This window comes from Apodemus sylvaticus, chromosome 21, assembly GCF_947179515.1.
Source record: "Apodemus sylvaticus chromosome 21, mApoSyl1.1, whole genome shotgun sequence".
NCBI lineage: Eukaryota > Metazoa > Chordata > Mammalia > Rodentia > Muridae > Apodemus > Apodemus sylvaticus.
Window position 1 is genome coordinate 6,755,666 of NC_067492.1, and position 27,695 is coordinate 6,783,360.

At 54.0% G+C, this 27,695-nt stretch overlaps 1 protein-coding gene across 6 annotated transcripts in view; it reads left to right on the forward strand.

Moving 5' to 3' along the window:
• Nucleotides 1–27,695, forward strand: part of Cbfa2t3 (CBFA2/RUNX1 partner transcriptional co-repressor 3) — a 69,999-nt gene that overhangs the window by 23,661 nt on the left and 18,643 nt on the right. For 4 of the 6 annotated variants that reach the window (XM_052167248.1, XM_052167249.1, XM_052167252.1 and 1 more), the window contains one exon: nucleotides 26,376–26,522. The exons of the other annotated variants lie outside the window; for them this stretch is intronic. In XM_052167248.1, coding sequence (XP_052023208.1) covers nucleotides 26,376–26,522 — 147 coding nt within the window. Of the gene's footprint in view, nucleotides 1–26,375; nucleotides 26,523–27,695 lie in introns of those variants that run through there. 6 annotated transcript variants of the gene reach the window in all.

Here is a 27,695-nt window from a genome sequence, read left to right on the forward strand (position 1 = left end):
CGGTTCAGACCTCATAGGACTGGGCAGAGCTATTGGATGTCACTCAAAACTCTGTAAAAGCCACGGGATGGTGACTATTACAAAGGACACAAACCCACTGCAGGATAAATCATCATCCACTGGGTAGTGTCACACAGACACACGGCCCCCTGAAGGTGATCAGTAGTGGAGCCTTGCTGAGGCGACTCCACCTGTACATAGCCGTCCCTGGAGACCGTTGGCCATTGTGGACTAAAAGCCTGCTCCATGCTATGCAGAGGTGGATGACAGAAATAACCCAGGGGAACGTCTACCCCACCTTTGAGACCAACACTGACCATCCAGGGTGGTGGCCAACGGCACTGCTCCACTTTACAGACTCAGAGGGGGGCTCTTTGGATGCCAGAGGCTGATGGACACTGGGGTTCCCCGAGTTCTGACCCAACAAATGAGTTGGCTAACAGCCGTGCAGATTCTGTGTGTATCTGGGTTGACCAGCTGTATTCCCTAGAGGGGAGGAACTGGGGAGGGGGAACCGGGGAGGTGTAGGACTCTGTGGGGATAGGCCACAGGCCGAAGGCTCCTTTCTTTTTTTTTTTTTTAAGATTCATTTATTTATTTTATGTATACGAGTACACTAGCTGTACAGATGGTTGTGAGCCATCATGTGGTTGCTGGAATTGAGTTCAGGACCTATGCTCTCTTCAGCCCTGCTCGCTCCAGCCCAAAGGCTTATTTATTTATTATTTGTAAGTACACTGTAGCTGTCTTCAGGCACACCAGAAGAGGGCGTCAGATCTCATTACAGATGGCTGTGAGCCACCATGTGGTTGCTGGGATCTGAACTCAGGACCTTTGGAAGAGCAGTCAGGGCTCTTAACCACTGAGCCATCTCTCCAGCCCCTAAGGCTCCTTTCTACAAGGATGTCCAGCCTCTAGACCAGACCGGGTTGTGGGGTTCAGTTGTTACCCCCCAATAAAGCTGTCACTTGCTGTATTGCCCTCGTGTTTCCCAGGCTCCTCAGCCGAGTTGAGTGAACATCCTCCTATCCTGGTGGGCACAGCCTCCCTGGGCACAGTGAGCGAGCGCAGTTCTGTTTCTGAGGTCCCCAGACTGGAGCAGGGTGTGAGAGCAAGGTCGCAGGACTTCTCTTGTATAGAAGCCAGTTCTTGGTAGAGATGGCCGTCAGCCCCCGCGGGCATCCGGGTGCACACCTAGGAGGACGGAGTGGTAAGAACTGGCTTGTCCTCGGCCAGACCAGGTGGAGAGCTTGACAGAGGCTCTCCGTTCCCCAGAGCGAGAGCACACTTCCTGAGGCAATAAAAACAGGAGTTCAAGCTCCCGCTCTCTGTAATTCGTGGGACCTCAGGGCAAGCCAGATGTCACCGGGGAAAGGAAAACAAAGATGAATTTGGCTATAATAAGGAAGATGTCTCCGGGCCAAGTCTCCTAGAGCACAGCCTGCAGCCCCTGAGCTCCCATTCCTTCTCTGCCTTCCTTTCAGCCTCCTGGAGCCAGGTCATCCCTGTGCGCCAAATCTCCCAGGCAGACCCTGAGGCCCCTCATAGGGGAGGCAGAATAGTCAGTTTACTCAAGGGAGAAGCAACAGAGGGCATGGGGGGGGGGGAGGAACACTCCCTGACACTCCCAGAGACGGTCATATATCTCTGTAGCCACTGATTGACAAGGAATCAGAAGGACGTTCACCCCACTAGATCATCCAAAAGGCAGCCCAAGAAAACCTGATTTGGCTGTGGCTGTGGCAGTCCCGTGTTCCAGCCAGAGAAGGCATGTAGCAAGAGATTGGGATGGGAGGGAGGGGCTAACCATCTGTGGAATCTCTCTCCTGTCCTCAGAAAGGAAAGGGACAACATTTTGGCTTTCAGGGACTCAAGCTGTGTGACTTGCTTCAAAGTATTTGTCTTCTCTGTGCCTCCGATTTCAAATATGTCTGTGAAGGGGAAGAGACTGCCCTATCCACTCTTAACACCTAGGGTCATCTCTGGGTCTGAGGTAGATGTGAGTAGGCATACCTAGGTCTCCCTGCTCTCTTCCTGACCCCGTGCTGAATGCTTTCTCTCTTGTTCTAGTGGGCAATATGGCCTTGGCCTCTCACACAGCACCTCTCCTCTCATGGAGACAAGCCTTGGGGCTGTGTGTGTGGTACCCTTTGAATGCCCATCATGTGGGAAGGCTGGTAGCGCATACCCTGAAGCTACTCCAGTAGGAAAGCTTCGGCGCAGGGACATGATGCTCCACTGACCACTGTGGCTCTAAGGATGTGGTGTGTGCTGCAGAATGGACTGTGCACAGGGACCCAGAGTAGCCTTGCAGAGATTCAGCTGCCAGGGAGGACTGTGGCCTACGTCCCCAAGGCTTCCCTTCCCAGCTGGGGAAGATCTCTGTGAAGAGCCTGGGGAGGCCCTGTAGCATACCGACAGGAGTCACCGGGCAGTGCCGCAGGATGTGTGCCAGGCGGGACTGTGAAGGGGTCCTCAGCTGATGGTTTGTGAGCCCGAGGACCTGGTCAATCTGTCTGTGAGGCACTGTGTGTGGTGCAGGGCAGACGTGTGTGTGTGTGTGTGTGTGTGTGTGTGTGTGTGTGTGTGTCTAAGTGCATGCATGCATGCCCAAGTGTGTCATTTTGGCAACCACCTGTATTTCCAAGGCTCTTCCAGTTATAGCAATGTCTGCCTGCCCCATTCTATCCCTCACAGATAAGTTCTCACTATGTGTAGTTCTAGCTCCTTGTATAGACCAGATTGGCCTCAAACCCTTAGAGATTCACTTGCCTCTGCTTCCTAAATGCTGGGATTGAGTGGACAGCACCGTGCCCAGCTTCTAAAACTGGATAATGTCCCACTGTGTGGATGCGGCCTGAGTTCCGTTGTCTCTCGTTGAAAATGCGTCTCATTTCCATCCCTGACGCCGGGCAGGGTCTGAGGAGTGGACTTAATGTGTCTGTATCCGCTGGCTTTCAAAGGATAAACCAAAGAGAAAAGCCACTTGCCTGGTGGCTCGGGCTGGCTGTGTGGTTACGTGGTCCTCCTTGCCGGGGACAGGTGCCGCCCAAGGTCCCCTGCTGGCTTAGGGACACCTGACCAGTGCCGTAGCGGGTGTTTGAACAGCAGCTTTTCTGCTTGCAAGCTGTCATCGTGTTTGATTCCACAAACAGCCACCGGGCTCCCCGGCACCTGCTCTGTGACCAGATGTTCTAAACCCAGTTTTGTTCCTGGCCTCTCTGTTTCCACCCTTGCTCCCACGTCTGTCCTGTGAGCGGCCAGGGGAGTCGCCACCAACACCGATTGTATGTCCCCCCCCCCCCCGCCCCAGGAAGGAAGCTGAGTCACAGATTGTCAGACCGCAGAACCCTCATATCTCACCGGCCACTGGCTCTCCTCTGCTCCTCCACCCCCCGACCCCCCCGTTTCCCAGATGTACCCTTTGCCTGCAGGACCTCTGCCCATAAGACTCTCCTCTCCCCGTCTTCTTGTCTTCCCCAAACGTCTTTGGTCGCACCTGCCCACTTCATTTCCTCTGCTCCATTTTCTCAGTGGCAGGACTCGCCCTAAGCTGTGCCGTCTCTTTCCAAGTAGCAGGACCAGCCTGCTGCTGTCCACACACCTCCAAGAGTCAGGTTTTGTCCGGTCCGCGCCACCTCCTGGAGACAGGTGTTCAGCACTATCTTTGTTTACCTGCAGTGTTCCGGCTGGCTGGAAGCTTCCCACTGAGAGCATCGATTCCTGAATCCTGTTTGTTTGGTCCCTGTCTCCTCCCTACCCATCCATGCAAGGAGGCACAGCCTGGGGATCTTAGGCCCTGCCAGCCAGGGAGGAAGCTTCAGCTCGTTCCGGATGTTCCTGGAACTATTGACCTCCCGGATAGATATCTCCTGAGGGATCACCCCAGGTGGTGACAGCCCCTTCAGGTAAAGAGGAAAGAAAGAGAATGCAGCCCACTGCGGACCCCAGAATCCACCTCTTTGCACGTGATCTCACAAGATGGATGTTTTGCTATGCTCACAGGTTCTGGGGCAGAATGGGGACAGAGCCCATGGGGATAGCATCCTTGCCCCATGTCCTCCGGGTATCTCATGCCTTAGCAACCGGGACCCCCCCAGTGCATTAGAGGCTCAGTGTGGAGTTGTGGGAGGTTGGTGCTGGAGACACAGTGGTTCCTACACTGACCTTGGAGTCCCCCGGGTGCCTTCCGTGTGGCCTTGGGTGGACGTCTGAGCAGCTGTGCTGTCTGGGGAGCGGTGGTGGCTGCGGGGAGGGGAGGCAAGAGTCAGGCTGACCTCTGGGCACACAGGAGGGTCAGGACAGGCTGGACCTTGGGCATCCCAGCAGTGTCTGCACCCTGTGTGGGTGATGCCAGGCCTGAGGATGAGGCGATCTGGTTGGGGAAGCAAATGTTCTGTTCTCCGCCTGCCTCTCAGTCTACCCCAGAGGCTAGTCAGTCTTGAAGTCAGTGTATACCCCGCCCTGGAGCAGCTGAGATCCATCTCTGGCTGGCGTGCCCCCTGTGACCAAGGTTGCTGAGTCCCTGGCTACCTGGCTCTGACCTTCACAAGACAGGGAATCTGGTGGGGAAAGGTAGATGCCCTCATGGCCCAGCCCGACCTCCAGCTCCTGGACAGAGGGCAGAATCCCAGGACCAGACCCCCTGAGGACACAGTGAGCCAATTAGTTTTCACTCTTCTCCAAATCTGAAAGCAGTGAGCCTCTCAGTCTGCAGAGTGATGGGGGAGTTTCGCGCTCCCTGTGCGACCCCCCATGAAGTAGGGCTGGGGTGGGCTGATGTAGCGACTCTAGCATGGCTGTGGGGTAGCTCCAAGGGTTTCAGGAGCCCTTGGCTCCCCTCATGTTTCCGGAATAGTAGCCTGGAGCTGCACCCACAAGCTCACAGATGAGCAAGGACTCTACGGATGGATGAAGCGCTCGCTGTAGCAGCCTGTACTCCACACCAAGACCTGTCCTCAGTTAAAACAAAAAGCAGTAGGTTGGGATTGGTCCTTTGACAATGATTGGGACCTGATACAGGCAAAACCCAGCAAATTCTGCCCTGTGCTTGAGAAGGACAGCAAGTGGAGGGGCAAGTGATGGAGTCTCAGCCTGGGCTACGGCAGGTCCTGGGTGGCTCTGCTCCCCTGGTAAAGGAACTGGGCAGACACCTGCAGAGGGGCAGAGTCAGGGACCACTCTACAAAGGTTTTTGTGTGTATATGTGTGGTTGTGCAAAGGCCCTGAGGCAGGAACATGCCTGACATGCTGGGGGAATGGCGAGGAGATTTAGGGTGCAGACGCACTCAGGTGAGCGAGGAGAGAGTTGAGAAGTGCTTGGGAGACCACCCTGTGGTGCTGTGGAGACCCGGCTTCAGCAGGCATAAGTCACCACGCGTGAAAACGCAATGAGTGTTTCTCGTTAGCACTGAAGTACCCAAGGGCCTGATATAGTGATCTCTCACCAATCCCAACCCAGAAGGTACTATTGATATGTTTTACAGATGGGGAAACTGAGGTTTATGCGTCCCCACCCTCAAACCTCAAGCCAGCGGCCAGTTTGTCCCCAATGAAGATTCCTATCTGCTAATCTCCCTGCAGCCGCTTGCTTGGGTGGTGGATGCATACCACACTCTTGAGATAAAGGGATGGGGTCAACCACGGGTCATCGCTCTGACATTACACACAATAAACATGTGCCCCAAGGCTTGGCCTGGTGACTGACACCATCACAGGGACCCAAATGGGTGCCCAAATCTTGAAAATTGCTCTGTGGAATAAGGGTCAGATACTGGTATTAGGGAGGTCCAGCTAGGATGCTGGGACCCTCGGGCATCCTGAAGGTGGTGGTGGCAGATTGACATTCGTGATGCTGTCCTTTAGGGGAGGACTTAAGACCTTGGGCTGCACCTCAGTGGTGTGCACTCTCCTAGTACCTGCTAGGCCTTGCCTATCACTTTCAGAGCAAAAAGATAAAGTCAAAGGATCCCATCAGTTACAACTTTTAAGCCCCAGAACCACCCTGTCCTGGGTGGCAGTGGCACCCTGAGCCCCCCAGAGGCACCAGGTGCATTGGATATCACTGGTTGTTCTAGGTCCTTTCTGTTCTAGGATAAGACACCCCAACCAAAAGCAGGGTTTATTCCTGTTAACTGTTCATCACAGAGGGTAGAAACTCAAGGCAGCGACTAAGAAGAGGCTTGCTTGCCGTCCTACAAATACAACCCCAAGGAAGTGTAATTCCCAAGGAAGTGTAACCCCAAAGAACTACGGCTGGGACCACAGGGAGTGCTGCTTGCTATACAACTAGCTTATAGCCTGTGGGCTAGCTTATATACAACTAGCATTCTCACACAGTTCAGTGCCACCTGCCTAGGGAATAGCGCCTCCCACAGTGGAGCGGACCTGCCTACCTCCAGTAACAATCGGGACAGTGTCCCTCAGCCATGCCCAGAAGCCTGTCTGATCTAAGCAGTTCCTCAGTGGAGGAATTCCTCTCAAATGGCCTTGGGCTATGTTGAGTTTGATAGTTAAAGCTAACCACAATACCTGACCTCTGGGGGCGGAGTGGGGGAGGGGGAGGTCACTCCCTTCTCTGATGGGAAAAGTGATCTCCAGCGTGCAGTGAAGGTAGTGGTCCTTAACCCCTACAGTAGGCTCTCTCTCTCTCTCTCTCTCTCTCTCTCTCTCTCTCTCTCTCTCTCTCTCTCTTTCTCTCTCTTATACACACACATACACAATACACATGCACACACATACATACACACATACACACACACACACATACACAATACATATGCACACACACACACACACACACACGCGCGCGCGCGCACACACACACACACGCACACACACACGCACACGCACACGCGCGCGCACACACACACACACACACACTGGCCTCTATCCTAAGAACATCCTCATGAGCATCGTGAGACAGACCCTAGCACACTGGTTGCTTTTGCTACTGGCTCCTCTGCTCAGAAACGTGCCCTGCCAGGTTCCCATGCATGTTGGCATTCCTGGCTGTTTTACACACCCGCGGGTCCCTAGAGAGTCTCAGTGGAGTGACCTCAGGCAACTCCATGCCCTCTGTGACACTCTGTTGTCATTCCTGTTAAATGGAAGCTATCCCAGAACTGGATGCCTGGCAAGCGCCTCTTCCCAGGAAAATTCCCCACAGGCTCTGCCCCCACATCTCAAGGTCCCCTGAGACATTTGGTAGGATGAGTCAAAATACCCATAAGGTTCCCGCTGGAAAGGTAGGCAGCTTCGCCAGCCCCACAGCTCCCCCAGAGCAGCTGCACCAGCATCAACACCAACACCAGGCCCATCTGCCTGCCTGGAACCTTCCCAGGGCCAGGAGAGGAGATTGACTGGGATAGGGCAGGAAACCGTTTCCACCCACTGTGGGAAGGGAGAGGTGTGTGACTCTAGGGTCTCTCTGTGTGTGTGTATTTGTTCACTATGACATGGTATACAGCTGAGATGACATGGGCACCCCCACCTTTAGGCGTGGCCAGTGGGAGACACCTGTGCTCAAGGCTAGCAAATGTGCCTCTCTACGTACAATCCCATGGTCTTTATCTGTGGGGATCGCTGTATGCCCCTCAGGTCTGGGGCTGGGTAGGTGAGCCTGGGCATATACAGCATCTTATGCTTTTAATCTCAGCACCCAAGAGGCTGAAGCAGGAGGGATGCCGTGACTTCAAGGGCAGCTTGGGCTCTATACTGAGTTTCAGAGCAACCGGAGCTGCTGAGTGAGACCTTCTCTCAGAGAACAGAAGTTGACATCCGTGTGCACGCTGCAGTCTCAGCACCTGAGAGGCTGAGGGCCAGAGGTTGAGGCCAATCTGAGCTGCGAAGTGAGTTCCGGGTTGGCTGGACTAGAATGAGATCTCATCTCAAATGAACAGGCAAACAAACCAACAATGCTGACCCAAGAGTGGACCCTCCACCCGCCCCCAGCTATGTCCTAATTCCCAGAACAGTTCCCGCACAATAACCCAGGTAAGGATGCTAGTCTCTAGTCATCCTGGAGAGCCTCCTGAAGAGGTCCATGGTAGACCCTAGGGAGCTCAGTAGCTGTGTTCAGACACAGGACCTTATGTAGGGGCTCTTTCCCGCTCGATGGCCACTGTACCAACTGCAGGCTGCGCTGAGATCACTAGTGGCATGCTGAATTGTGTTCAGAAGACGCAGCCTCCACTTCCTGTGATACACAGTATGGCTGCAGTCTTGGCATCTGTGTAGGAAATGTGCCTCATGGCTCTGAGCAGAAGCAGCTCAGACCCTCACACCAACCAGTTGGTGTTCACGGAAAGCGTGGCTTACAGCCGCTCTGAACGGGCACTCCAGCTGCAGCTGCTGTGTGATCCTGCAGCAGGGGGCTGTCCTGGACCCCTGCAACTGGGAACTCAGGAGGCACTGCTTAGGAAAGGCTGACCCTGAGCAGGGCAGAAAGGCCTGTGTACCCATGCTCCCAGCAGAAGGGATAGCCTCCTGTTGCCCAGTAAAGAATACCAGGGATACCCCACTCCACAAAGTGGACCCCGATATCAAACCCTGATGCTGTAGCCTCCTCACCTCCCTGCTCTGGGGTCCATCTCAGGCCCCCAGTCTTGCCAAGGAGGGAGGGTGTGAGAAATTTGGTGGGCACTGTTTAGAGCCAGGCCACCGTGTGAACGAGGGCTTATATGGAGCAGGTGAGCCCCACTTTGCTGTACACATCAGCAGCACCTCAACCGCCCCCCCTCCTGTTTCCCCATCTATGAAATGGAGATTGGAAAACTCTTTCCTGTCGCATCCTTATCATCTACCGAGCACAGGCTGGGAGGCACAGATAAGCTAACGTTTCGCCCAGGGCACAGGCTGTGCTGCCGGAATTCGGTCTCCCCTGGACTCTGACCGGTCCTGGGAATTTGACCTTGGATGGGTCTCAGTTTTTGGCAGCCCAGCTTGGAGGTCATGATGGCTAGCTATGAGGCTCCCCAGGGGAGGCAAGCAGGGTTCCTCCTTCCTTGAAAACAAGCAAGGGGAAGATGTGTGTGATGATGAGGTTGTGTTGGAAGAAGGACCACATGCGGAACGCCGGGCATCTGCCTCAGGTACAGTGAACATATTCAAATTGTAAGGACAGGTGGAGGCGCCCAGTACCCGTGTGCTCAGTACCTAGTACTGGTGCCCATTCCCGCTCGCCCCGGCAGTAGATCAAGCCAAGACTGGCTGGGCGAAACCCTATGTTCCTGCCCTCCAGCCTCCACCCGCAGGCTCTGGGGAGCCATGCATGGCTGAGCTGTCCCTGGTGCCCCACAGCAGAGTCCTAGAGCAACAGCGTGAGAGTGGCAGAGGCAGCTCAGGCCAGACCCCACCCAAGAGACTCTGAGAAAAGGCGCCTGCTTGGCAACCTTGGATCAGGAAATCCCAGCTGGCAGGGTGCCACCACCTCCCTGCCACCCTGATCCGTCACCAGCCAGACATATTTCGGATCCTTGCCAGGCAAGGGGGAGGGTGTTGGGGGGGAGGGATGCACCCAGCCCCCCCCCTCCATGCCATCCTTGCTGCTGCCTGTGTGTAATTAACAGAGTAATTAAAAACAGGATGAGTTAATTGGTATTCATTTATGTGGCAGATGTTTTTAATTGAGGCAGGAAACAATTTACCTGTTTACATAAACAATGGCAAAGGCAGGCTTGTAAAACACATTTAAATTTTTTTTTCCTCCCCCTGCCTAAAAAGAAGAATTGAAAGCACTGGATCTCCCCTGTGTAGCCCTGGCCTCACAGTAAGAGCGGGAGCCCCGCCGTGGGGTGGGGGGGAGGCGGGCGGGCGGGTGGCTCCGGCCTGCCAGGAGGAAACATCTGTTTGCCGGTTGCTTCCAGCAAAGGCTGTTTCCTTAAATTCTGAGAAAGGATGTGTTGTTCCTAGGTTGTGGGAGCCTGCTCGAGGTGACAGCTGTTCAGGCCACTGTGGCCATCGGGAGGCCTGGCCAAGCAAGGCCCAGACAGATCTGGCCACCCTTCTGGATGGGGATGGGGAGCAGGGCTTCCCTTCCGTGCCTGCACTGTTAGTGCGGTGCTATGCCTGGCTCTGGGTAAAGGGCTACCATCCTTCTCGTGTGGCGACTGAGATTCAGGGTAAAATAGAAATTTAGATTCACTCGTCCCTCCATAGCCACCTGTCAAATCCTCAGTGCCAACAAAGGCTCTGGGGCGCTGGATGCACAAGGACTTAGCAAAGTTGGGGACTCAGTGACACGTGCTGGGGGGAGCACAGAATGCTTAGCACATGAGAAAACCTGCACCCCAGAAGTCGCCTGATTACAGTGGCACGAATTAAGCACTTACTGTATGCCTCACTTGCTTTTCACGGTGCAACACGCATGTTAATTACTCTAATTCTATATCGTGTTCCCATGGTAACACCAGAGAGGGGTAGGATGATCCCTTTGCAGGGCAGAGCCAGGGTCCATAGGAGAAACCACCTTGGCTTGCTGGGCGGAGAGACTGTGCTAGAGCAGTCGGCTTGGAGACACTTGGTTTAGGGGATTCGTTTGGTTTAGTTTGAGACAGTCCTCACTTTGTAGTCCCCGTTGCCAGGTAACTTACTACGTAGACCAGTCTGGCCTCATGAAGATCCATCCACCTGCTTGTGCCTCCCAGTGCTGGGATAAAAAGGTCTGTCACCACACTCTGCTTTGGGTTTTCTCTTTTTAAAGAGTAAACGTGACTGAAACAGCACTTAGCTAGAAATGCCAGAAACACCTGCAGAGGGTACAGGGACCGTTAAGCAGGGCAGAGCCTGGAAGAAGGGGCAGGCAGGCTGTCCTTCTGTCCTTCTGTCCTGCAGTCACCTGCCCAGGTCCCTCACATCTCAGCATCTGCCTCCTCACCTGCAGAGGAATGACAGCTTCAGAGGCAGCGTGCGGGGTGACTGACTCCAGGCCACGCAGGCAGCAAACCCTAAGAGTGATCTTTTCTTGAAGGCAGGGGCAGAGGGGACCTGAGGCTCCTGGTGTGCTGGTGTGGAGAATCTGGGCTTTTGGGGACCTTCGGCTGGGATTTTGCAGACCTCTGGGGACACTTAGGGCAGCACAGAGAATAGAATGTTCTGGAAGCCATCAAGCATGAAGACTTTGATGGGAGAAAGTGCCCTAGAGCTCTACCGTGGGTGGCAGAGGGTCCTCCCTGGTCAGCTTGTCTCTGGACTTCATAGACTAAGGCTCACCTGGAGCCAGCCACGGCGTTTATTGTTTGTTTGGGGGGGGGGGGTCATGAATAAGGAAGTCCGAGGACAGCTTGTGGGAAGTCAAGTCTCTCCTCCTCCTGATGGTGGAGTTGGAACTCAGATCATAAGGCATGGAGGCAAGTGTTTTTATCCACTGGGCCATCCCACCAACCCCACAGCCATAAATGTTTAGGTCACCCAGAGGACAGCATGCTGGACAAACAGCCTGTGGGGGTTCTGGGCCGGTAGCTAAGTGGCCTTAGAAGAATGTCAAAACTTTCAGAGTGCATAGTTGGGGACTGCCCAGGACTATATAAGCCCTGACCTCGGCAGTAGTGTCCTGACAAATCCCCAACAAAAGGCCTAGGCCCACACGGCCTCCCTGAGGTCTTCTGGCAGCCGTTGTCTCCTGTGCAAGAGCAGGAGGATCATGGGTTCTCTTTGATGTGGGCCCAGACCCAGGTCCTGGGCCTGGACCTTGCTGGGCCTCCTCAGGGTGGCCCTCTGCTCTGGATATGTTCTCACCTGGGCAAGACAGGAGAGAGAACGCTGCAGGCCTGTCCCCGTCTCTGAGGAGTTGCTGGGCTTCCCACAGTAGGCACTGGGTTGGCACCACATAAGGCTGACTCTGCACTGGCTGCAGCAGCCCACAGGGCACCCAGTGCACTGTGGGAATGAGGCAGGGAAGCCCCAGAAGTGAGATGCCCATCCACCCTCTTCTGCCCACCCCCCACCGCCGTGGCAGTCGGTGCTTGTCCTGTGACCTTCTGGATCATGTCCTCAGGTGGACTCTAAAATTCTAAAGTCCTCTGTGGACTCTAAACCCTGTCTTCTGAGTGTCACCTGTCCACCAGGATATCACTGGCATGAGCAAGAGACCCCCTCCATCACTTTGGGAAGAATGTTCTCCCCATGACTTTCATATACAACCACTAGTCCCCGGTCAGTCAGTCTTCGGCATCTATGAGAGCAATATTGTTATTTTAACTTTGCAGCACGCCTCTGTGGGTTTGAGGGGTGTGCCTCAGTGCACGCTTCTTTAAACAATGAAAACACTGGCAGTTGGTGGGACCCAGGGCTCCTTGCTTGCCTAGTACAGGGCAGACCTGCTGCTGGCCAGGTTTCCTTTGCTGGTCTCTTCTCAGAGTGAGAATCTATCCTGCTTTGGGCTGTCACGGGGATGGATGTCACTTGTTGATGCCTGGCTTATTCACGGAGACTGAGCCAGACAGGCTCACATCCCAGTGATGGCAAGGGAATTCGTTCCTCGGGTCTGTCGGTTCCTCATTTTGTCTTGTCTTCCTTTAAACAATCTATGCTGGTGTTCTTGGGTTCTGTCTTATTTTGTTGCTTTGCGGTTCTGGTGATTGAACTCAGAGTCTTATGCATACTCTACCACTAGGCTACAACCTCGGCTACTTGTTTTTGGGGGACAAGCCTTTGCTATGTAGCCCTGACTGGCCTCAAACTTGCTACCTGGACTAGGCAGGCTATGAACTTACAAAGATCTGTCTGCTGCAGCCTTCTGAGTGCTGGGACTAGAGGCATTGCCATCATACCTGGCTTAATTTTTTTTCTTTTTAAAGTACTTATTTGTGTGTGTGTGTGTGCACATGTGTGTATGTGTGTGCACGCCTGCATGTGTGTGTGTGCACACACGCACACACGCATGTTGCACATGTTAGTGCCATATCTGGGTAGGTACCCGCAGAGGCCAAAGGGAATGTTAGGTCCTCTGGAGCTGGAGTTATAGGCAGCTAGAAACCACCCAATATGGGCGCTGGGAACTCTGCAAGAACAGCAAATGCTCTTAACCACTGAGCAGTCTCTTCAACTGTTTTGAGACAAGGTCTCACTAAGTTGCCCAGGCTATCCTTGAACTTGCAATACTCTGGCTCCAGTGTCCCACGTGACATCTTGCAAGCCTGCACCCCCAGACCCAGGTTCGAGCTGGAGTTATGGGCTGTTCTGAGTCACTTGACATGGCCTCTGGGAATCGCCCTCCGAGCTGTAAACGGTGTATGTCTCCTTAAGCTGTCTTCTCTCTGAGCTGTCTCTCAACCCAGCTTGCAATGATCTGTTCTCCATTGTCACTGTCCCCCTACTGCTTCCAGCCCAAACAGGGCTCCTCCACTACCTAGAGGTGACCCAGGCTCTGCGGGTGACTGGTGTGAACTGTAACCACAAGGACACGGTTTAATGTGGAGGACAGTGGGGAGGCAGAAGGGGTGCCTCCTCACCTGTGCTTTTCAAGGCACCTTGTGACTAGCCAGGGTGTTGTGCCTTCTCTCTGGCTTGTGTAATCTTCACTGGAGAAGATGGATATGTAAACACTAGCCTCCACAACCGGTGCAAGCCTGCTCATACATATAGGTACATGCACACACATGCATATACATACATGCATGTATACACAGATGCATATACACATGAATGTACACACAGATGCATGCACACATGAATGTATACACAGATGTGTGCACACACATGCATACACACACGCATGTATACACAGATGCATGAACACATGTGCATGTATACACAGATGCATATACACATGCATGTATACACAGATGTGTCCACACACATGCATGCACACACATGCATGTATACACAGATGCATACACACATGGGCATGTATACACAGATGCATGAACACATGTGCATGTAGACACAGATGCATGCACACATGCATGTATGCACACATGCATGCATACACATGCATGTGTGCACAGATACATACACACATGGGCATGTATACACAGATGCATGAACACGTGTGCATGTATACACAGATGCATGCACACATTCATGTATGCACACACATGCATGTGTACATAGATGCATGCACACACTCTCTGTGGTGTGTGCTCAGGTGTATGTGCCACAGTGTGCATGTGGAGGTCAGAGAACGATGTAGGGTGTCAGCAGTCCTCATCTTCCACCTTGCTTGAGACAGGGTCTCGTGTCTGACAGGACATATCAGGCTAGATGGCCGAGAGCTTCTGAGATTGCCTTGCCACCACCCCCATGTTGTTATAGGAACACCAAGATGGGAGACGTGTGTCTCGGCTTCTGGATCTCACCTCAGACCCTCATGCTTGTGCGTCAAGCACTGTACTTGATGAGCTATCTCCCCTGCCCCACATTTTCCTTACTGATGGCTTTTTGCATGTCCCTTTGCTGGAAGATTTGGTTCTGGTGTCTTTCAGAGACATGGAGAGACACCCTCCCTAAGTATCCCCAGTCACAACCTAGCCATGGACCGTCAGCGGCAATGAAGCAGGTGGGAAGTACCCAGGTAGCCACAACCCAACTTCATTGTCATTTGTCTTTAATAAGCTGTGCCAGGCTGCAAGTGACATCTTGGTGACATGGTGGGGAGGGTGCAGATCCACCCATGCCCCCTTGCATGCCAGGACCCATGCTGAGTTAAGGGGCCCTTCTTCCCTGTCCTTCCCGGAGCCTGGCAGCCTCCTCTGGCAGTGGGCGGCCCAGATGGTGAGGCACCTCCCCCACGGCTCTCTGGGAGTTTTTGGCTGTGCAGACCCAGCAGCTGGGAGAGGAATGTGTTTCCTTTGCGAGCCAGCCGCAGGGTGAGCAGGCCTGGACATCTGGGTCCCATTTGCAGCCCCGTGGACAGCATGGAAGGCTTTGATTCCAGTGTCCCCATCCTCCCCTGCCTTTTAACTCTGTTTGGCCCAGGGTGCTGTGAGGACGGAGCATGCCAGGGTTCTGGGCGCTCTCACAGGTGGGCGTGGCCTTCAGCATCTTCCTTTGGGGATTCGGAGCTGAGATGCTTGCTCTGGAAGCGTCTTCTGTCCTGCAGGAGTGCCACCCCGTTAGTTTGGACTCACGGTCTCTGCATTTTTGTCTGCTGCTAAGATACGCAGAGTCACCTGTATGAATTCTTACTCAGAGGCCACTTCTCCAGATCAGTGAATTGGCATGTGTGACATGCTTACAAGAAGAGTCCTTGAGGTATAGCCACACAGGAAACAAACAAGCAAACAAACCACATAGTCTGAAGACAACTCTGTGTGCACACTTGAGGAACAGACATTACCTAATGGGGCCCCGGACCCCCAGGCCCCTCCTGACCTGGGAAAGTACCTTCCTGACTTTGAAAACCATACTAGGCTGTTTGCAAAACTTCATACACAGGCAGGGTGTGTGCTCGTTGGAGTCTGGCTTCTTCACCCAGCTGTGTGTTTCTGAGATGGAGCCACGCCACGCTTAGTTGCCTGTCCCTTTCTCATTGTGGTATGGATTTGGCTCTGTGGATATCACAGTTCTTGACAGTCAGGTTTTTTGGTTACCACTTAGGCCTCTCTCTCTCTGATTAAGTGGCTAATCTCATTCTCTGTTTATGAGTTACAGAGCTGTTGTGCTTCGGGTGTGACATTATGATTGACAGATGCTGACCCATGGGTTCCCATTACAAATAGACCCAGATGTCCCAGTCAGTTGTTGGTGTGTAACAAACCACCCCAGACTAAGCGCTCTAGAGCTACCACTGATCTCCAGCAGGGGGCGCCTCAGACAAGCTCCACCGACAGCTCTTCTGTCCTTAGCAGGTGGTGTGGGAATTTTCTCCTGGGGGGAAATGAGCCACTGAATCTGTCAGGCTTACTTGCAGAGTATGCATGAAGGTTACAGACAGAAGCATAGCTGTACCAAAGCAGTTGCAGTGGAGTGTCTGCACCCAGAATGGATGAACGCTGCCCCAGCCACAGAGATCCAAGTTTCTCTCCCTAGTCTCCCCAGCCTTTATTCTCTAGCACGCATCCTAGCCCCTGAGGTGCATTTACAGCAGAACGGCTTACAGATGGCTCGGAGAGGTGACTATCAGAATATCAGACAAGGGGCCATGACCCTCCCACCCCACCGTCCACAGGCTCAATCCTGGTGGACTCTTGCGAGTAGGCACAGCTGATCTGATGAAGATGGCGGTCGGTTGCTCAGAAGGTGGTGCCACAGCTGGCCCTGCCCTCGGCTCTGCGGTTGGCCTGGCAGCACTTGCAGATCTGTTGAGTGCTAGGCACTCTACTGGTGCCTAGGCCCAGCTGGACCAGCTGGACCCGTGTGTGTGTGTGTGTGTGTGTGTGTGTGTGTGTCTGCGCGCACGCGTGTCATGCCCCCCATAGTTCCACAAGGGAGCAGGTGGGGCTGGCAGCAGGTGACACCAAGCTGCACTGTCTTACATCTCTTTCACCGCATCCTGTGGGCCACAGCAGGTCTGGGGCTGACCCTGTTCAAAGGACCACTAGTGGCCTCACCTCGCCAGAATGGGCTGGTATAAAGGCCGCAGAGGAATGCTGGGATGTGATGAGGAAGGAGCAGAACAGATAATACAATAGTTCCATGCCTCGGTTTCCCCATATATAAATGGAGCTCTGACACCCCACAGCGTTATCGATGGGGAGTCATCCCAAAGCCCAGGATAGCACAGTTGCTCTCTGCAAAGAGAAACCTGTCCAACATGTCAGGCATGCTGAGGACAGCCTTCTTCCCCTGTGGCCCCCACAAACCCTCATGTACCCACTTGTAGAACCATGCACCCCACCCACACAGGGTAGGTACTCGTTCTAGATTCTTCTCTATCTCTCTTCCTTCAGTCCCAGTGGTGACAGCACCCAGGACCTAGCACTGCTTGGCAAGTACTCTTCCACAGCGCTACCTCCCAGGTCATTGCTTTTGAGACAGGGTCTTGCTAAGTTGACCAGGCTGGTCTAAAACTTGCAATCCTCCTGCTTCAGACTCTAAAGCAAGCAAGGTTACAGATGAACACACGAAGCCGCGTAGCCAGTCAGTACATGAGTTAGAGCACATGCACCGCTGGCTCTTGTGAAATGCGGTGGGTTCCTTCTCGTTCTGTAGGCAAGAAACCTGAGGCTCTGTGCAGGAAACGGCCAATAATGTTCCCACCGTGAGCTGGAACCCAAGCTGCTCGTTCCTGCCTGCCTCTTGTCCTCCAGGGCTTTAAAGCTGGGGGAGAGCCAGCCGTCCATCACAGGGAGCGTAGCAGACTCCGCGTCTGTGAGGCTCTCTGGCATTTGCTGCCCCAACCAGCCTCACCCCAAAATGTGCTATTTTGCTGGTGGGTACCAAAGTTCAGAGTTTTTCGAGGTAACCCCTTAGTTTTCACAGTTTCAGTAGGAACCAGGTCTCAAGCCTTCCAGCCCGCCACTGTTACTCTGGTGGCCTTTTGACCTTCATTGTTATCATGGACCAGGGATTGTGGGGTTCTTGGGTTCTTCTCGAGATGACTCAGTGCTGGACTGCAGGAAGAGCAGCGGCAGCGAAGCAGCAGAGGCAGCAACGCAGCAGAGGCAGCAACACAGCAGCGGCAGCAACACAGCAGAGGCAGCAACACAGCAGAGGCAGCAACGCAGCAGAGGCAGCAACGCAGCAGAGGCAGCAACACAGCAGAGGCAGGCAGGGTTAAAACCAGAGAATGGCACAGAGTCAGACCTCCAAGAGCACGGCAGGGCCAAGATCCAGCCCTGCTTGACTCGAGGTCCTGTCACCACTGGGGCAGAAGGGCTGCCTGGCCCGTGGAGCACAGGGCAGGAAACACTAATCCCTGTATTTTTGTATTATTACTTATTCATGGCGGTGGAGGCTGATGGAGACCAGATGTGGGAAGCCACTGACGCAGACACCTGGGACTCATTAGGGCTGCATCCCACCCACTCCCGAGTTCCCTGCCTAAGGGATCAAAGCTGAGTGCTTCTGCTCCTAGCCTTGAACAGGACGGGATGGAGCTCAGCCCCCAGGTCTGACTCCTCTCCTAGACATGGAGTCACCCAGAGGAAGCCCTCAGCTCTTTGCTGTGCCTCGGGCCTGGGAGCCCAGGTCTAACCCAGCCCTTTGCTGGAGACCAGGGCCCAAATTCCTTCTGTGTATCCCACAGGAAAGCTCTGGAGGAGAGCTAGCTGTGTCCTCTGGAAGTTTGAAAAGATGACAATCTTACACGAGCCCTCTAATGATTCCAGATGTTGTAGCTAGGCCTCAGTGTCCAGGACAGGAGCCTGGGGCGTGGGGGTGGGAAGGACAGGCCGACGCCTGTTACATCGGTGGCCTCAAAGGACTTGTACCCCAGTGGCTGTGATGCCTATCAGCCAACCCCTTTCGTTTTCAAAGGGGCCCATTTAAATGATAGGCAGTTAGAAACTCCTCAGGACCAGGACTGCCGGGACACATCCACAATGCATAACCCGTAGCTCTGAGCATTCAAGGGAGGCAACTCGGTCAGTATCGGGCTGCAATTCTTGAGAGTCGTCCTTTTGTCCCCAGCCTGTCCCCAGAGGTGGTTGTGGGTCCCCCATCACATCGCCCTGATGGTCCTGAGGTGTCCTGAAGCGCGTCTTTGCTGGGTCACTTTGCTCCGTGTCACTCTCACACACATCCGGGCTCACTGTTCACTGCTTTGTTTGTGAGTGTAAAGAATGAGAGGTGGGGGCTGGAGAGCTGGCTCAGCGGGTAAGAGCACCGACTACTCTTCCAGAGGTCCTGAGTTCAAATCCCAGCAACCACATAGTGACTCACAACCATCTGTAATGGGATCTGATTCCCTCTTCTGGTGTGTGTCTGAAGACAGCTACAGTGTACTCGTATAAACAATAATAAATAAATAATATTTAATAAAAAAAAAGAATGAGAGGTACTTGAACTTGCTGTTTAGCTTGTGAGGGTATCCGGTTATCTGTGATTAGATGAGGCTTTTGGCCTTCAAGGGTTGAAGGATGTTTAATCTCTTATTATATTTGTTTATGTGGCATATATGTGTAGGAACATACTCCAGGGTGCATGTGTGAAAGTCAGGGTACGTGTAATGAATCAATTTATGGAGTTGGTTCATTAACTTCCACCGCATGGGTTCTGGGGTTCAGTTGATCTCAGGTTGTCAGGTTTGGTAGCAAGCACCTTTTTTCACTGAGCCATCTTGCCAGCCCTGCAAAGTCATTTTAAATGGAGCTCTCTAAGTGGATGGATGCGTGAGTAGATGGATAACAGGTGGGTAGCTGCATGGGTTGTGTGTGAGTGATGCATTCATGAATTAATTCTGGGTAGGTATAGGAGGGGTGGATGGAAAAGTAGATGGATAGATAGATGGAGGATGGATGGATGGATGGGTGGGTAGATGATGGATGAATGGATAGGTGATATGGATAATGGGTAAATGATGGATGGATGGATGGATAGATGGTGGATAGATGGGTGATGGATGGATGGTGGATGGATGGATGATGGATAGATGGGTGATGGATGGATGGATGGATGGTGGATACATGATGGATAGATGGATGATGGATGGTGGATAGATGATGGATAGATGGATGAATGGATGGGTGGATGGATGATAGATAGATGGATGGATGGATGATGGATAGATGGGTGGGTGGATGAATGGATGGTGGATAGATGATAGATGGATGGATGGGTAGATGGATGGATGGTGGATAGATGATGGATAGATGGATGGATGGGTGGATGGATAGATAGATGATGGATGGATGGATGGATGGATGGATGGATTGATAAATGGATGGATGGGTGATAGATGGGTACATGGGGTAGACAATGGACCAATGGTTGATGGATGGATGAATGAGTGAATGGATGGATGACGGATGCATTGGTGGTGATGGATAGATGGATGGTGGGTAACTGGATGATGGATGAGTGGGAGGATTGATGATAGGTGGATGGATGGGTGGAAATAGGTGGAAATACTGTTGGAGACACTTAAGTAGCCTATGTTGGGGCATCAGAACACTGAAATATTCCAAACAGCCTTACAATCTGTGGTCTCTGATAGCTATGGGACTCCCCGCCTCTCAGTTTTCCCATCTTTCCCATGGGAATGCTGTTGCCCAACTTCCAGGATCTTCCGGGGAGCAGGCTCATCACAGTCATGACAGGATATGAAGGGAGAGAGGGAGAGAGTGGAGGTCTGGAGGAGGTAGATTTCCACAGAAGGACACTAGCCAGCGCAAAGGCTCTGGGACAGGAGCATCTGAGGCAGGGAGTAGACTGGACTGTGAGCAGAGAGGGGACAGTCAGCCTTAAGTGGCAGGCTTGGGAATGTGTCCTAGGAGGTTAGCTGACCCTGCCGAATCCAAGGAAATCCAATCTTGTGGGTTTACCTTGGCTTTGGTGGCATAGCCTTGGACCATTGCCCAGGCAAACGTAGAGGCTGGAGTCTAGAGATAAGGACTCTGCTCCTTACACACTGTGTGGCATTTCAGTGACCTCAAGTGACCTTGAGTATCAGGATAGTCTACTGTGTTATGAGGACAGAGGGGTGATCTCAGCCTCTTGGGGTCTCCTCTGCCTATGACACATTTCCTACGGAATGACACAGTATCTCTCATCTCTGTCTCCTCTCATTCCCTCTCCCCTCCCTCCGTGTGAGTGAGGAGATGCAGAGAGGGAGTTTGAGTGCACATGCTGTGGAAGCCTTGCATGTCATACCTCTTCCGCCCCCTTTGCACGTTTGAGACAGGGTCTCTCATTGACTTGAAACTTGCTGAGTAGACTGACCAGCCGGCCAGCCCGGAAGCCCTCTCTCCCCATCCCCACCCAGTGCTGGAGTTACAGGAACCATGTCCAGCTTCCTCCATGGGTGCTGGGGATCGAACTCAGGGTCTATATTTGATCTCCAGCACCAACTCACCCAGAGCCTTTGAACACTGTAGTTTCATGACTGAAGGAGGAAATAGCCCTTGCCAGCACACCGTCTCTCTCATCCAATGGCCGTATATCTTTGATTTTTTTTTCCACTGGGCTCCCCAAATCACAGAGGTGGAAACAGACTGCCCACCTAGGTCACAGTGTGTGAGCCATCCTCTCCAAGTGTGCTTTGGCCTTTTCCTTTGATTGAGGACTTTGTGCCTTGGGACACTGGGTCTCCATGCCCCGGTGTATGAGGGGTTGGCTGCACTTGCACAGGAGACACCTAGGCCTGGGAGCCTTGATACCACCAGGTGCCTTCAGGCCTCTGCCTACCCATGGTCAGCCAGAAGTAGAGAGACAGTCTGGTCCTGTCAGCAGCCCTGTCCAGTCTGCACTTGCAAGTGTTAAAGACTCCATAGAGAAGAAACCTCATCTGACCTCCTGGAGTGGAGGCCCAGCTTCCTACCTTGCTGTGCCTCAGTTTCCTCACCTGCCAACCTCGTGGGTTTATGGTAGGGACAGCAGGAGGTGACAGACACAGAGCACTGAGGTCAGGGCTGACTTAGTGCTCACAGCAGCCTGAGACCTGTCGATGTACACGGTGACCTAGGTCACAGCAGGGGTCAGTCAAGCCAGGCTCTGAATCTGCTAGCGACACAAAGGTCTGAAGAGACCCAGCCAAAAAGATGGTCAGCTCCATGCTGGACGTAGGCCAGTTCCCAGCTGGGAGGGCAGGCTGGGAACCACAGCCGACGGGGACAGTGATGGATGGAGCGGCCCGTGCCGGCACATTCCGTGTTCTTTCCCACAGGCTCCGCCTGGCTTTACAGAGTCACTTCCTGTGTGGATGCTCAGTATGGACAACACAGGAGCTCCCTGGGGCCCACAAGCAGCTATGGGGCCTGGGAATTTTCTGGAGGGTGGGAACAGGGAGGTAGCAGAGGCCGGGATGGCCTGGGGGAGGAGCCAGACCCTTCTCACCCCCTTTCTTCCCAGAGACCATCCTAGGCTTTGCCGACTCGAGGCACCGTGGTGTAGTGTAGTGCCACTGCCTGCAGGTTCCCTACTCGCCCGCATCCCTCAGGGGATCCCCAGATTCAGGTCCTATGTGCAGTTTACAGGATCCAGGAGAGAGAGACCATAGAGCCCCTTTCCTGGAGAGGATTGGAGAGAAGATACCATCAGCTTATAAAAATAACTTGGAAGGTTGGACATGCTTTAGAGACCTTGGAAGCTGGCTGGGGCCACTGGGCTGTAGGACCCCTGAGACCGGCAGGGCCAATCTACCCAAATCTAGTTATAGCGCTGCCTTCTCAGCGGGTGTCACTGGCCTACTCTGTGCCGCGGTCCCCACCCCTATAAGGTGGGGCAGGACTGAAGGGCTGAGGGCTGTTGGGAACATCAAATGAGGCCCTCGTAGAGCAGACATTGCTCACCACAGGGAAGAGAGCTATCTGTTAGGCTGTGTGATGTCATGGGATCCTTACTTCATTGAGATGAAGGAGCTGGGCGTGGGGCTCCTCCCGAAGCATCCCCTACCCGCCACAGCGCAAGAAGCACGGTACCATTCTAAGTCGAGCAGCGGGCACTCACAAGCTGGTGACACATGTTCCCCAGAAACCACCCTAGGGTAGGTGAGCACACAACCCCACGTGCTTTCTGCTCTGTGAAGGTTGGCCTGGAGGTGCCGGCATATGTGTGGCTTCCTTGGCTTCTCTGGGCTTCTTCCACATGGTTCTCACTGTGGCTGCCTCGCCCCAGTTGCCTGAACTAAAAAATTCACAGCGATGGCTTGGCTAAGAGCTGGTGCTCAGTGTCCATCCTGGCTGCCCCACCCACAAGTCATGAGACATGGCAAGACCCTGAAGGGGCCTTGACAGCATTCCCCTGGAGCACACGGTCAACAGGGCTACCCCCAGGACCGCTGTGATTTTTACTTGCACCTTCTCACCTCACAGGAAAAGTCCAACTGAATAGACAAAAGAGCCTCTGCCCAGCTACCTGGAAACAGAACTCAGAGCCTGGGGACACAGGCCTGGGTGGGTGGGGACAGAAAGGACAGCGTGGCTTGGGGCTGATGGACCAGACCTGCTCTGTACACACAGCTGAGTGGCTTTGGAGAAATCACTTCTTGGGTCTCAGTTTCCCCTTTGTGAGATGGAGCTGTAAGAGTACCTCTAGGGGACAATGGAGGGTGGAGATTCCTGCCTAAGTATGGCTAGGGGTTTGGCCTTGGTGGGACAAAAGGAAAAGACACAGCTCCAAGTTGCCCAGATTTCACGGTGGTCTGGACCTCTCTAGGACTGCTCTGCTGCGCCCGCCCTCCCACTAACATTTGCAGGCTTGCTGGAGAGCAAGGACTGCCTCTCTGTGGGTTCCCAGGTCATCAGATAGTGGAGCATCATACCTGGCCGGCTCCTGCCCGAGGGCACTGGGGGAAGCAGAGCAGGAAGATACAGTCTGGAAGGACACGTCTACTGGCCTCATACCTGCCATTGATGTTCTGAGGCTGTGGGACCCACGATACCTTCCCAACCACTACAGTGTGAAGAGGAACATCAATGAAAATTAGCATTGAGTCTGGAGACTACAGCTCAGTGGGCAGCTTCCGTAGCGTGCACAAAACCCTGGGTTTGAACCCCAGTACCCATACACTGGGCGTGGCGGTGCACACTTGTAATCCCAGCACTCAGAAGCAGAAACAGAAGTATCAGAAATTCAAGGCCATCTTTGGCTACACAACAAATATCTAAATAAGTAAAGTAGCTGTGGTATGGGTCCTAAGAATGACACACTCCACCTCTTTTGAAACACACACACACACACACTCAGGGAATGGATGGTTTACATACTTAGATGTGAGGCCCCAGGAGACAGCCTCTCTCAGCAGCCAGCCCCTCCCACCTGACCTACACCCACTGTCTCCTGACCTTGGAGCACCAGCATCCAGGCACCCTCTACCCTTTGCCTGAAGGTCCTGGCAAGGGACTTCAGGGAAATACTTCCTCACAGGACTGTCACAGTGATCCCTACCCTGAGTCAACACCTTTTGGTGGCTGCAAACCTTGCAGACCGGTTGACCCGGGAGCAAGGCCACTGCAGTGTGGTGACAGTCCAGAGGAACTGCCAAGAGGGGATAATCTGGAGAAGGAAACAAGATTCCCAGAGCATCCTGGGAGGTGGGCACCCTTAGGCTTCTAGAAGGGAGGTAAGGAAAGAACAAAGGCAGAGAGGGACAGCAACCCCACATCTGGGAGGCTGCTGACCGGTCCGAAGGAAACCAGCTGTCTCCATGTCCCCACGCTCACTGGCTTTCCATCCGGTGTCCATGTGTGCTCTGTGACTTAGAGCAGATCGTGACACTGTGATGTACCCAGCTCTCTCTCTCTCTCTCTCTCTCTCTCTCTCTCTCTCTCTGAAATGGGCTTTGAGTGGAATCAGGACCACAGGACTTCTGTGAGGACAAATGAAATCCATGAACTGCTGGGACAGAGTCTGCATGCAGTGGACATTTGAGGATCTGAGGCAGAGATGACCTCTGGCCTCGATGATTCATGTCCTATAAACAAGAAAGAAAATTAAGTCTCTGCGGGTCACTGGATGCTGTCTCTGCTGGTGCCTTTGACATTGTGGGCATGCAAGTGGTGGCCACTGCATCATGGTACCCTGGCCCGTGGCACCAGCGGGCCTATCAGTACGACACTGAACAAGCAGAGACGTAACAGCTAGTGCCCAGTGCCGCCCCAGCTGCCCACGGCGCCTATACTGAATTCGCTTTACTTTGTTTGGTACTTGAAGCTCAGGTGAAGCCACTTCCCCTCTGTGAAAGACTTCAGAGACACAGAGTGACCCCAATGTCCTGGGCCTGTGACTGGAGCCAGCCTGGTACTTGAGACATTTGGCCCTGGCAATGCCCTCCCGGGCAACCCCATCTGCCCGAGGGCCCAAGGGCAGACTGGCCAGGTGAAGGGCTGGTGAGGACGGAGCTCCGCGCTGAAGCAGCCAGTCCCAGTTGCCTTCTTTGGTTGTTGTCACCGGAGAGGCCATCAGCCCTACAGCCAGGCATGGTGTTGATAGGCCCCCACAGCTGCGGCCACACGTGTGCCCAGCCATCAGCCTTTGGACAGTTGAGGGAGGGGAGGGGCGGAGCGCCGGCAGGAGGGGGGCCAAAGCCACAGCTGGGGGACAGCAGGTGCCGCAGCCTGGGTGGCTGCTGCGTGCCATCTGCTCCCATCCTGCCCCTCCTCGTTGGCCCAGCAAGATGGGGGCTTCTTGCCTCTTCCATCACAGACTCAGACACAAGCCACCACGGACCACTGGGCTTGTCTAAAGTGTGTCCCCTCTGCAGACCAGGGAGGGGGTTAGGTGAGGTCTTTGCTGTTTCTGGCCTGCCGCCTAGTAGATGCCACAGAGGCTGGGTGACCTGGACTTAACGTGTGTCTGCCAATGCTGGGATCCAGAAACAGGGAGTAGGATGGGAGAGGCTGAGGGGTGGTCCCCATAGTTGCAGTGAGGACGGCCAAGAGACTCTGCGACTCTGTCTCCACACACACCCCCACCGCCCATGGAAGACCCTGTGGGTAGGAGCGTGGGGGGACAAGCAGGAACTGGAGCAGAGAGGTCTGCCTTCTGCTCATGGCAGGCAGGAGCCCACCCTTGCTGCCTCTGGATAGCAGAGCCAAGGGACAAAGAAACAGCTCACCCACTCTGCCTGACCACACCCAGGAAGCCCTGGGGCTCACCATCCTCTGCAGAGAATGCTCTAAGCAAGGCCTGCCCTTTGGACTTCCTGTTGAGCCTGTCCGTGCCCCTTTGCTTCATGGTCCTGTTCTGAAGCCCTTGGATACCCAGGGTTCACCTGGTCCTCCGTTCACCCTGGCCGTCCTCAGTGTCCTAGCTCCTTCCTACCCAGCTGCCCCAGAGCTGATGAGAGTCTGGTCCCTCGGACGTGGTTGGTAATGAACGTCCAGAGCCCACACGCCACATTTCAGAAATCAGGCTCTTGGCACTCTGCCGTTGTCCACAAACCTCCCATAGGGGTCGCAGGGGCCACAAGGCAGGAGATGGTTGAAATAGAGGTGCCACACCCCAAGCCAGTTCCCCTGTCCCCCAGAGCGGATCCCAGAGGAGAGTCTCAGCATCTAGAAATCTGGGGTCATCGCCCCTCGTATATCTTATGCATACAGAGACTCAGGTTGGTCGGGAGAATCGAGGTGGGGTCTGAGCACGGAAAGCTGTGTTGTGACTCCCCCCCCCACGCCCCGCCCCCGCACAGACACTAGCCCCGACGAGCCTGGCCCTCTGCCTCACCTGTGCTTCGATGCCAGCCACCTGTGAGAACACTCCGGGCTGCCACAGGATGGTTGGTGTCCGGAGTCCACCTGGCCTGTGGAAGCTCAGGCCCCTGCCCAGGTGCTGCCCAGCCTGTTCTGCCCTCAGCTGCTTCATCTGTCTCTCTCTCTCTCTCTTTCTGTCTTTCCTTAGCTAACAGGAAGGAGAAGGCTGCAGCAATGCCAGACTCCCCGGCTGAAGTGAAGACGCAGCCCCGGTCCACACCCCCCAGCATGCCGCCCCCACCTCCCACCTCATCCCAGGGAGCCACACGACCACCCTCCTTCACACCTCACACACGTGAGTCCCCCACCCCCAATCCCCGCCCATACCTCGAGCATAGAATTGGCGAAGTCATTTGAAATTCTGTACTCTAACGTAACACGACCCTGGGGCCGTTGGCAGCCTAGTCTTAGGTTCAGATCTCAGCTCCTCCTACTTGCTACCCAACTTTGGGTAAGCAAGTTACTTCAGAGCGCTCACCTGCCTTCTGCATTTGTAGAGTGGGGAGCCTGCTGTGGTTCCTGTCTTACAGCCATTGAGAAAATGGAGTGAGTTACCAGACATTAGCACCAGCTTACAAGCACGGATGTCCGGAGACCCCATGGACTTAGGGTCAGCTCAGCAGCCCAGAGCAGAGGCCACTGTGGGCATTCCAGGGAGCCTAGAGCAGAAGTGTCCCCTCTCTTCCATAGCCACCCCGTTCCTTTGAAAGACTATAACTTAGACTGAGCACTTGGGAAACTCCCAGAGTTGGACCATTAAAGGGGACAATGTCCACGCCCCTCCCCCAAGACAGAGGACAAGAGTATATCCTAAGTGTTCTGGGGGGACCCCTCTGTGGGAGGGGTCTCAGTAACTCAGCCTGGTGTCACCTGGTGTCCAGGACTTCCTCTGGCCTCTGGGTCCGTGGCTGTGAAGCACCTACTGTGCCCTTCAGAGTTAAAGCTCTCAGTAAACCCTGGATGTCTAAAGAAAGGCTGAAATGGCCGGGTGGTGGTGGTGGTGCACGCCTTTAATCCCAGCACTTGAGAGGCAGAGGCAGGCAGATTTCTGAGTTCAAGGCCAGCCTGATCTACAGAGTGAGTTCCAGGACAGCCAGGGCTATACAGAGAAACCCTGTCTGGGGAGGGGGAGGGGGGGAATACAAGCAAAACAAACAAACAAACAAAAAAAACAAAAAGCAAAAAAAGAAAGGCTGAGATGAGGAGCAACAGCTCAACCCCAGGCTAGCCTTGTCCCAGGCTAGCCATGTCCCTGTTGGCGGGCTGCCAGGCTCCTGCTTTGGGGGTAATATCATCTGCTTCCAGGTATAGCCACATGGAACCAGGGCCCTCTGAGAACACGCCCAACAGATAGCAGGTTGTCTCATGGGAATACCCATATATGCTTTGCAGTCTCCTGGGAGGTGCTAATCCCACTTGCTACAGTTAGCCCAGGGTCCAATGATGGGTGATCCCGGAGTGAGCACTC